A 12325-nucleotide genomic window follows, 5' to 3' on the forward strand; every position below is an offset into this window, starting at 1 on the left:
TATCACTTTAATATATAATATTATATATCGCTTATATACTTTCACTACAAAACTTTATCGCTATTTGATATACCATAAAGAGGAGAGTTTTAAAGGGAATATTTATGTGATGTCGTTCTCTGATATATACCAAGTAGCTTAATGTAATGATATTTTATTTTTCAAATTAACTTTCTGTGTTTTCACTCGTGACGAAAAAAGCCTAGATGGCTGATACTTCGGTGATTTACCCCCTGAGAAAAATAAAGTGAAAATACAATAAAAAATAAAATGTTAATGGGATTTAAACATTTAGATTTCGGATACTGAAACAATGAGACTGGAAAATCTAGTGAAAGTGGTGTGTTGTTATAATTATTGGGATATAACTGCACGAACTATTTCCTTATTAGGTATGGTTTATATATTCTTTATTCAAAATAGCATACTTTTTAATTTGATAATCTAGTTATCGTAGAAGTTTTCAACCTCAGATTTTACAAAGATAAAACAAATGACATCAAAAAGTATATGAATTTTTCATGAGGTGTAGAGAAGTTGTTGGAACAACATTTTTTTCTCACTCGAACATGTTTCTGTTCATCTATTCATTTTTTAAAAATAGTTCGGATCTATATAGCATTGACTCCAGGAGATAAAGCACATTGACTTTTTAGTTCTATAATAAAAAAAAATAAAAATTATATTGAAAGTAATCAGTTTGGCGAAAATGGATTTTTTGCCATATGGATTGTTCCGCGTTTCAATTGCAATGGTATACACGTATTAGTTTCTCCACAAGGAGCGATTTTTATTGTGTTTCACCAGTTTTGACCAGTTATTTTTTTGAAACTCAGATGTTTAAAGTCTTTAATGGAAATATTTTCCTCCTTGCCTTCTACAAAAGTCGCAAACATAGTTTCTATAAAGTTTTCAAAAACTACCCTGCGTAGTAGATAATATTTTCGTCTTCGTAAAAATGAAACACTGTTGGGGGTTTAGAGTTTTGTTAAGGATGGTTATGTCTTATTAAATGATAAATTACTATGTACTACAGGTGGTATTTTGATATATTGATAATCTAACATACAACTCTTTTGTTCTGTTGAAATAAATGTGTGGTTTAAATCAACGTTATTGTGGAATTCGCTCTTCTAGCATAAGTGGTTCAAAACAAAAATGATTGATTAAATCGTTTATTAGGGAGTTTTTACTAACAGCAACTCCTTTCATTTCTTAATTATATTTTCAAATTTCTTATTTTCATAAACTGATGCATGCATTCACGGATATTTCTGATAAATTTCTTTCTAAGCGCATTTAAACAATATGTGTATCCGTAACAATTTGGTTACAACTTATCCTTTGATATTTCTGTGAAAATTGTTTTTGGTTGCATGAAATAATTGTTTTTCGATTTCTTCCAACTAAGTCTTCACTTCGCCATTTAAATAATTTTCTTTAAAATCCCGTCAAGTGAGCTATCTATAGTATAATTACATGTAAAAAGAGACCATATAAGTGTGCAAGACATGTGCTATGACTTTTGTAGCTCCTAATAAGCCAATAAATTACTTCTTTGTCCGCTTCTTTCATTGCTTTATTTAGATTGATCAATGTTTTCTTTTCCGTTGTTTGTGTTCATTTCACTCTATTCAGCGAATGATATATTATTAGCGGAAAGTGATAAATATTTTTGTGAGGTATTGTGTTCAATTGAAAAGGCAATAACTGAACGAATAATAGAAGAATTCGGAAAGAATCATTCATTTTTTTCTCAACTATGAGATTTGTATAAATATTTTGGTTGTATTGTATTCACGGATTAAATTATGACAAATTATCATTTTTGTGCTGAAAGCGAAGATCGAAATCGAATATATGCAAGACAGAATTTAAGAATATCTACCTCAAGATAGCAGTATTCTCGAGATGAAATATTCTTTTATTTGAAACGCAGTCCTTTAGTTTGTGTCTTTAAAAAACAAATTCATATAATATAAACCCGTCTAACCTTTAGATAACGGACGGTCGTTTACTCATCACATAAAGGAGAAGTTGCACCCAAATATTTTTACAATAATAACAATGGTTTCAGATTTCTTCCAACAAAAGTTATTGAATCACTTATCGAAACATTTCATGTAAATTAGAAAATTATCCATCATGAAAATCTTTTCTTTAGTAACTTGCATCGATTAAGTTAATAAAGTAATAAATACAATTATTACGCGATTGAAATTAATTGAACCAGAAATAAACTATAGCATGAATACGTTGGTTTATGTCGAACACGTACATATGTTATAAGTTCTTCTCTCTTGTAATTTATAATTTCTACTACTTCCATAATTCCACATAAAATATACACAATAACTGTTCTTAATTTCATTTCATAGTTTATTTGTTATAAAATGTTCTAAATTTCTACTCTACAATTAATAATTAAAGTTTCTTCCTCACACATGGTTGATAAGTCACTGAGAATTAACTCTCAAAAATCCCTATCCCGACTCTAGCTCTTAAAATCTCACTCTTGCATTTTGAATCTTATTCTTCAACCTTCAATCTAGAAACTTGAATATTGACTGCCCCCCAGAAAATCTTGTCCCAGTATTTATATGAAATACTTTGACTTTCCATATTTGGAGGTTACCTAAGTGTTAATTGACAAATCTAAGCCTTCTATATTTATGACGACAAGTGTTGATCAAGTAACTGTACCAGAAACAAACAGACTGATTCCTGGAATATTTATGATGGTAACCAATGATTGAGTTCCCTAAACACAACAATTGCAGGCCTCTTGTCCATAATTTATGCAGGTACCTGTTGACAGAGTTACCATACTAACATCTCCCAGACTGGTACACAGTCTAGCCCCAACAGATTTATAGTAATAAATAATGACAACAAATGAGGTCTCAATTCTCATACAAACTCAATCATTAAATCAAAACTTAACCAGGTGCCTTGCTAAATCTACAACACATATACGAGTTAGTAAAAGTTCTTCTTTCCAGAAAACTTGTTTGACTTTAATGATGATATGGCGATGATGATGGTGATGGTAATGTTGATGATGTTGGTGAAGATGATAATTTTGTTATTATTGTTGTTGTTGATGATTATGTTGTTGTTGTTGTTCAATAATAATGATGTTGATGATGACGTTGTTGTTGTTGTTAATTGATAACAATTATCTTATTGGCGTTCTGTTGTTGATTACGATGATAATGATGATCATAATAATGATAATGATGATGATAATGATTATGAAAATGATGATAATAATGATGATAATGATAGTAATGATGATCATAATGATAATGATAATGATAGTGGTTATACTGATCTCGAGGAGCACGACGAGTATGATGTTGTTGGCAATGGTAATGCTTATAAGACAGTGATGGTTAGAATGACGCTGATGATGATCATGATAATTATTCTAATTATCACTCTTAAAATGATGATAATGAGGATGAGGATGATGATGATGAATATGACTCAGGTGTCAAGGGTGGCTTTATGGTACAAATTCATCATATGACACACCCATGAAGCGGACTTAAACTTAAGTAAAACTTCTTTCATAATCGATTTTAAATGAATATATTTAGACAATACGATGTCAATAAGATAATAATGATGATCAAAAATAGCAGTATATGTTATAATGCAATATCGTTATTCATACATATTACTCTAAGTTGTATTTTTCGTATAACTAACTTTTCAGATGTTGAGCCAAAAAAAAAAGATATTTTTTGTTTGATTCGTCATTGACAAATTGATAAATTGCGTTTTATCTGGAGTGCTTTTTTTCATTGCACTTTCCCTTATTGCATTTCTTTTTTGTCTTTGGTTTCAAGGGAATGTGTATTTTTTATATATATCTAAGGTGAAAAATGAAAAGTGATTTCGTATTTTTGTACACTAATAATGAGCTTAATAAAGCCTGAAATGTCAAAATATTGATAAACGGGGAATTGAAAAAAAATGAATGAAACGTAACGAAAAATAGACCGTAGTATAAGCTATGAAAATAAATTCTTACAATTTTAAATTCCATATTGAGACCCACATTAATTGTTGAAAAAATAGCTGATAAAGTACTGCCGTGTTTATTGATCAATTGGGCATTAAAATACCAATTAAATATACATGGATAGCATAATGCATTAAAACGTTAACGCTAGCATATCAAATACACTAACTAATTACTGGTCGTTGGAAAAAATGTATTTAACGACATATCAAGAATAAAAACAAGAGCTGTCGGAAGAACAGCGTGCTCGACTTTTCTCAATTATTGATAGTAAACAAGAGCCTGGATAATGTAGAAGTTTCCAATTTCGAAAAGGGCCGTAACTCTGTCAAAATCCAACAGTCAAGCTAACAACTGTCCGACAATACTATGATAATGTAAACCTTTAAAATAATAATGAAGATTCTGCGTAAAATTTCATTTATGAATGTGAGCCATTATATCAAAAGGCTCGTTATTTTAATTACTGGTATTTTGTTCCTGTAAAAAAGCAATGCATTTTATATTTTGTATCATTCCTTGACATAATAAACTCAGAAGTGATCATGAAAGGCATCAGATGGCACAGAGACAATCGTCTTAATAATCTTTACATGCATTTAATCACCTGCTTTACATGCACAAGTCCTCTACTATTGTTGGAGCCAGTCAACGTCCTTCTCTCCCCACTACCCCCCCCCCCCAAAAAAAAAAAAAAAAAAAAATTATTCGACCCTGTACGAAAAACCTTTTTTGATGAAATATTTGCCCATTTTCTCTTAGTTTAATAAGACATTATCTGTGCACATGTCTGACTTGGGTTATTTATCAAATATTATTGACGTGAAAAGTCACCCGTTCGATATTCAACCATCACATTTGTCACATTAAAACTTGCTTATAAAGATATGTTCCAAATACGTTAATCTGTATCAGATAAACGCTCTTAAATATCAAAAGCCAGTGAGTATTTGTTTTAAGCCTTTATTAACCTTGATATACTACTGTTCGTATAAAGTCACACACAGTGATAAAAACAATGCGAGAGTATGTTAATATGATAATCAAAGGGTGATACTCTGCTACGATGACAATTGTATGTAAGGTCTCAACGCGTCGTTAAAAGTTGATCGGTAACGAAAAAGTGACATTTATTGTGATATAATAAAATTAACATAACGTACCTATGTAAGAAAAAACAATTATAACGACCTACATAGTGTCGTATTCCGGTAAGAAAAATAATGTATATATGTCAAAACAATCTTCTTTTTTAATACCAAATGTCTGGGAAACAATTATAGAAGCCAATGAATCAATCTAGAAGTTAAGTGGCCGAATTAAGCAGTTAATATATACATTGGGTTTCGTCTGCAATGAGAAGTCAACAAATGATAAACTTGCATGTGACTACAAAAAAGCGAAAACTTCGTATTTCTTCAACTCATCGTTTCTGACTAGTTTTGCAAACATTTTTTAAAGCACCCCAGCACATTATGGCTTACAAAAACGTAGGTGGGCAATAGTAGTTAGAATTGTGCTAAAAGTCAGATAACCCCGTGGATTGACAAATAAATAGTTAATCCTTTCGATTATTCGGTGTATTAAGGTACTTTCGGTGTGTTTTATATACTTTCGGTGTATTGTGTTTTCACGTTCATTCATTGTTATAAAAGTTATTGGGACACGAATTAGTGTATACTATACGACAGGTGGAAAACAAATTTGGAGATAATTAGACTACATTTAAAAAGATAATTTCGTCACGTTGGATTATTATGCAGTGGAATTGTTCTGTTATTTTGACCGAGTGGTTATTTATTCATTTTAGATTGTTTTTGGATTAATCATTCGATTAACTTGTAATGGAAGGATGTTAAAGATACTAGGGTAGGTTTAGTGAATGTTACTAGAACAATATAACATTTAAGAATAAGTTTGTAAAGACTTTTTGATTATCATCGCGTTTTGATCATCATTAACAAGAACATACAACCCTTTTGAAAGAGAATTTCATTTTGCGTATATATAATGTTTTTAAATTTATACGGATACTGTCCTTTTATGTTATACATTTACTTCAATTTTTCATACACGACACGTTTTAATTCTGTTGTCAGCAGAATAAAAGCGGTTTGGTCACATCATTTAACAATTTGACCTATTTCATGATTTAAGAAATTGGCCCGTTTCATTGAAACTTGAAATTTGTTTTTCTCTTTTTCACCTATTCAAATGTATACGTAATCTTTTGTTTATATTTTGTCCGTGTTTTTGTTCTGTCAAATGTCAAATGGTTTATTTCTTTATATTTTTTGACAAATTCCATTATAATTTGGCAAGCCGTCTGAAGAGGTGAGGAAACGCCGTATTACACGTGGTTAGCATTAAGCGTTGAAGATTATGCCATTATATAGAGGAAAATCCGCGTTTAATAAGGGAGCTTTAACGCGGATTAGTCTATAAATAAAAATAACTTTGTTGAAAATTTTCGTAACCAGATTTGCTTTTCTTTTACGATTATACATTGCGACGTAGTAAAAGCGAAATTGTTACACCAAACTTTAAAATGATACTTAAAATATAATGTTTCTCTTAAACAGTTTGGGTTAACAATATTGATTTGTTATCTTACTTATAAAACATCATTTTTTTATGATAAATCTACACATTTATTATATGGATCCTTGATGAGATCATGTAGAGGACCTATGTTTGTGCCTGGCACTGGTAGATATAACAAATTTGTGATTGATGTTTTTTTTAACAAAACAAACGCTGGGGCGCCTTTAACCTTTAGCTTAAACCCCAATATTTTTTTGAAAGTCGGTCATAATTGTTTGTTTTTGTTTTAAAGTCCTAGATTTATTAAGAACAAGTGGATTTTGAGAAGTTAAAGTATTGATAACGGTGTATAACCTACGGTGTATACATGGGTTTCATTGAAAAGTCAAACTGTGCAATATGATATAAATAATCCTTATTTTTCATAATTCAAGATAAAGATTTTCGCAAAGTGTGCAATAAGTACTGAAACTTTATAAATAAATACAACATTTTGCAAATAAAATGCATACGCAGACATACATTAACAGATATTAACGGATAAAATCAGGCAAACTCGCGTTGCTGTTGCACGTTTTTTAATATGCATAAATCAGCCTAGCTGACTGGTAATTTCACTGTAAGATTACATCGCACTTGTATACGACGAAATGCATGAACTTATTAAATACTTTTGCCCTGCGCACCCGGACCTTAAAAAATAAAAACAAAACAATAACAACAACGTTTTTACGTATTATTCTACATCAGTAAGTTATGATACTTTTGAATTGACAGGTTATAATTCTTCTGTAATTGCAAGTCATCAATAAAATGCTGAAAAATTCGATAAAAATGACACATTCCTTATTAAATGATATTATAATGAATGGTTGGCCACTGACATATGTTTAAAAGATAACCTGACACTTTTCTAGATATAGAAGATTATTGTCATTTATAATTAAGTTGATAAAGAATGCCAACGCTGCCAACTTGTGGCCAGTAACATGGTGACCTTGATAATGGAGGGAAAAAGGTCAAAAATATTTATTTGTCTTTAATAATTTACAAAATGTAAACATCGATTTGCTGTGGTAAATAATTGATTGAAATTAGGTCCAGTTTTTGTTATTTACATCGGATCTTTTGACTTTAAATGATGATTTATTGATGGTATGAAATTTATATCTTTTTTTGTTCGTTCCTTGTGCGCATTGCATTGCGCAACTTCCGGTTGTACAGGAAATCAATAAAGTGTGAATTCATCCGAGTACGAATACCATCAGTAAATTACTTGGTTCAGGTATTTAGATAATTCGATTATTAGGAAAATAATACCTTGAACATTATCGTTGTGCGGAGTTGATGCATGATATTTCAATGATATAGTCAGTCATAAGATTGAAAAAGCGGGACTTAAAGGCCCATTATGACCCAGAATGCTTTCAAATGCTTTTTACTTTTGGTATACTTTTATAGTTTCTAAAAATTTTCTCTTTGGCCAATGACCTGAACCATCTTTTTCTTCTGTTGCTTTTTTTGGCAATTAGTACAGATATAGTGATTAAGTATTTTGCACAGAAGTCAAAATACTACTTTGTTTACATTTTGTAACTTTTATGATAAATAATTTAACATTAAGCGTTTCTTTTTGAAGGTAATAAGCATCTATCATTCTCTAACACTATTATTTAAATGTTATAAAACACGTTTTTTTCCTTTCTGAAGAATTACAAATTTATTCATTTCTGAGACATTAAGTGTCTTTAAGTATAAACATATAATCATGACTGTATTGGATCATAGAATCACCAGCCGATAATGTGTCACATGATTGAGTTGTGATATAAGAAAAAGAATATGTCATAAAACATAACTATTTACCCTAAAAAACTAAGTTCATGTAGTGCATGTGTAATAAGAGATATACTGATTTATTTCACAAGAAATGAAAAAAATAAATAAAAAATGACTATATCTGTGATTTGTCACATGTTTCTCATCTATATTAACACCCATGTAAAGATTTACTCCCATTTTATTTCGATTTTACAAAGGAGACAATGGGTACTTTTCAAGTTTTGTCTATTCTTAATCCGTTAACTATATATTAACATTAATTCAAAGCCTTTTATGTGAATTCTTAATCAAAATCAAACGCGCACTCAGGGTTTCAATTTTTATTACTTATTTCTTAATGTAAATACAACACCATTAAAATAAACGCTGTATTGTTTGCATAGTAGAGCACTACATCGGGGACATTAAAGACTTTCAATGTTATTATAATTTTTAAAATAATGTTGATTTTATGACTTAAATATATATGCTAGAGTACCTGAGAAGTGCATTTAAGTTTAGCTTTTCTTTAGAGCGAAGATTTCAACGTTTGTACAACACCTGTAATTAGAGATTGATCGTGTATATATGAGGTATTCTGTAACAGTGAATCGACAAAGTATTTAAAGTTAAATCCCTCATGAGAGAAAAAAAACAACAAGTTTTGTCTTACTTACACCCACTATAAAAGCTAAAAACTGACAACGTATTAATTAAGTGGAGATGTATTCATTTTGAATCGCAATGAATGATAAATGCTAAAAGCTGGGTTCTTTTGAATGCTTATTTATTATGATATTTTTATATTGACAAGCGCAAAATATATAGCCATATAATGGTTATACTTTATAACAATGAAGTAAAAATAACGTCACGTTTCAACAATTAATCATACCTTAAAAAAACAATAAAAAAATAAATGGATATGTATCATAAAATGTAGTTTTACTACCTGACGTTCTTGCTTAGAGCTGAAAACAATACTTGCTGTAAAATGTAAAAAGTGTTCGTGTTACCTTTAGATAAAAAACAACAATCAAATAATAATAATAATAATAATAATAATAATAATAATAATAATAATGATAATAATAATAATAATAATAATAATAATAATAATATAATAATAATATAATGATAATAAAAACGCTAATTAAATAAATAAATAAATATATTAATCTTATTGACAATTGATTGTTTGATTATTTTATTGACTAACTGATTGATGATTTATTGATTGGTGATTGATTGATCGACCAGCCGATATATTGATTGATTGTTTGTATCTTTGTTTGTTTAATTATTTTGAGTAACTGATTTATGACTGATTGATGCTTAATTGATTGATGATTGATTGATTGATTTATTGTTTGTATCTTTGTTTATCAGGACACATATACAAGAGTTTAATTTTATTTTTCCAGGCGACTGATTCAGAAGAGGAATCGCTGCACGTCAGGGAAGAAAATGTTTCTGCCACCAGTTCTAGAAAGAATTTGAGCAAGTGAGTCCATTATCTTTGTCAACTAATTTGTCAGCTAATTTGTCAGCTAATTTGTTGAAGCTACAGTTAAAATCTACTATTCAACAAGAACAACAACAGCATTAGCAGCAACAGCAACAAAAACAACAATAGAAACAACAGCATTTTCTTGACATAAATGTTACAACATAATAGCTTTGTACATGAAATAATGTAAACAGTGGCCGGTATAACCCGGTTACAAGTTAGAGTCTGTAAGACGATCCATGCTCACACACAAGTGAATTATTTAAAGTTTGATTAAATATACCTATCAGCTTGATAATGATATCAGTCACGTTTGTGCATAATTAAGATAAATTTAATTTTAGGTATTTCTGCTTTTTTAAGGGGCGGGGGGGGACTTTTAACATGGTCAGTAAAATATTGCGCTTTCATTTTTTTAAGCAAGTACTTTTGTACAAATATGGATCTTTTCTGATAAAGTAAAATTAATTGAATAAAATATTCAATATTTTCATTAATGTGTACATATTTTATACTTTTTTTGCATCTATTTTCAGATATTTTCTCGTTCTACAAAACGGCATCAATATGGCGCTCAAGGTAGATCACTCTGCATTCCAAAATGGCGATTATGCCGACGAGAGTAGTCGTTCCTTTTTGCAAAACATTTCAATGTCGGATCTTGCCATCCCAGATCATGTCGGCTGGCTTATTGACCAGTCAGAACAAAACAAGGTTTGGGGCGTGGTTGTTGACATGTTATTTTGTGTATTTGAGTGCGAAGGCTCGGCAAAACCCCGGGAAGTTATACTTCTCCCGGGGTGCAACATTCGTCCGTTGGTATATAACACTGCAATAAATGGTTTAAACACTAACACGTCCTCCCAAACTATTACGGGTATATCTAAATACCAATTTGTTATTGACGATTCTAGTACAGGGCGAAAACACGTGTTTGGTACAGAATCTCAAAATGACCTTGACACATGGTTTAGAGTTCTGAAAAAAGCTTCCGCACTTGATCCGGAAATAACTAATGACATTTCTACCTCAAATGGTGATGAAGATGTTAAATCAAAGTACAGACGATTTTCTTTTGACGGGGTTTTGCCCAAGATGGGTTATACTCCATCTCAGGATTCTACGAGACGTTCTCAGCGCATGCGCAGCCCACGTGATCCTCACGAGAAACTTGAAACGAATGGATTTTCGGACGATACGTCCATTGCGTTGAGTTCATACGGGGTTGAGGCATCGACAAACGGAAATCAACCAAGTCCTCGCTCTGGATTAGTTCGGAACGATTCAAGAAGACAGTCAATATCAGATTTTAAGAAACGGTTACGTCAGGAAACAAAACCGGAAGTTTCAAAACAGCTTCCGGTTAAAGCAACGCATTTCAAACAGCAGACTCAGGAAAATAACACGCAAGCACCGCAAAACGGTAAAAAGTTGAAATCATTCGGAAGTTTTGAAAGTCTTTTGAAGTTCAAACGGAAAAAGCGAAAACAATCAGAAGATTCTCTTTCAAATGACGATGTTGGAAGTATTGTAAGTGAGTCATCTACGGATCAAGAAATGATGAGTAGGTCAGTCGACATCAGCGCGAACGTTTCCAAACTGCAAAAAACAAAGAAGTTATCAAGATCATTAGAATATAATGAACCTAAAAATGGAGTTAACAATGGTCTTGTTCGTCGAGCATCTGATATAAAAGACCGGATGTTTAACAGAAGACCCTCCAAACCTTTTGCAAAGCTTGGAGACTTGCATGATACCAGCATGCATGGTTTTCTTCTGCATAAACACCATTTAAAGTGGCAAAAGCTCTGGTGTGTCGTCTGCAGAGGTTGTTTCTATGGCTTCAAATCAAATTCACCAGACGAGAATGCCCACGTCTCGGTGTTGTTATCCAGCTGTGGTGTGGTGTTTGTTTCAAAGCAGGACAAGAAACAAAAACATTTGTACGTATTCAAAATTACTCAGGAAAAGTCGAAAAGCATTTATCTTTGTTCTACGGATTACAATGACCTTATGAAATGGCTTACCGTATTACAAATGGAATCAAACAGTGTTATCTCAAACGCGGACAAAATCAGTAAATCTTCAGAAAGTGAGAATGATAGCATTTGTTCATCATTGTCTAGTCAGAGTGGTTCCGTGTTAACGGTGTCATCAGGCGAACAACCGTCTGCTGCAGAAAACTCGAGGTCAAGGGCGAAAAAGAAGAAAAAACCGCCCGCTAAACCTCCCCGAAAATTTCGAAATTCGTCATGCCCGCCTTCCGTTGCTAGGGAGTCTGGGACATCAACAGGGGAGGATACTCTGACATCCGGAAGTATCAGTTCTGGGAATGAAAACACTACCTATGGCTCAACAGGTAAAACATTGATTTATAATATCCCCTTGCAAATCTACATAAATATGTAAAAAGGCATTCT

General features: G+C 31.4%; 1 protein-coding gene across 1 annotated transcript in view; it reads left to right on the forward strand.

Annotated features, from left to right (window-relative positions):
* Window positions 1-12325, forward strand: part of LOC132735755 (uncharacterized) — a 73949-nt gene that overhangs the window by 15206 nt on the left and 46418 nt on the right. Inside the window, exons 4-5 of the mRNA XM_060722747.1 lie at window positions 9820-9899; window positions 10442-12264. Coding sequence (XP_060578730.1) covers window positions 9820-9899; window positions 10442-12264 — 1903 coding nt within the window. The remainder of the gene's footprint in view (window positions 1-9819; window positions 9900-10441; window positions 12265-12325) is intronic.

The sequence above is a fragment of the Ruditapes philippinarum genome, unplaced genomic scaffold (assembly GCF_026571515.1).
Source record: "Ruditapes philippinarum isolate M1 unplaced genomic scaffold, ASM2657151v2 ctg201_1_1_1_1, whole genome shotgun sequence".
Taxonomy (NCBI): Eukaryota; Metazoa; Mollusca; class Bivalvia; order Venerida; family Veneridae; genus Ruditapes; species Ruditapes philippinarum.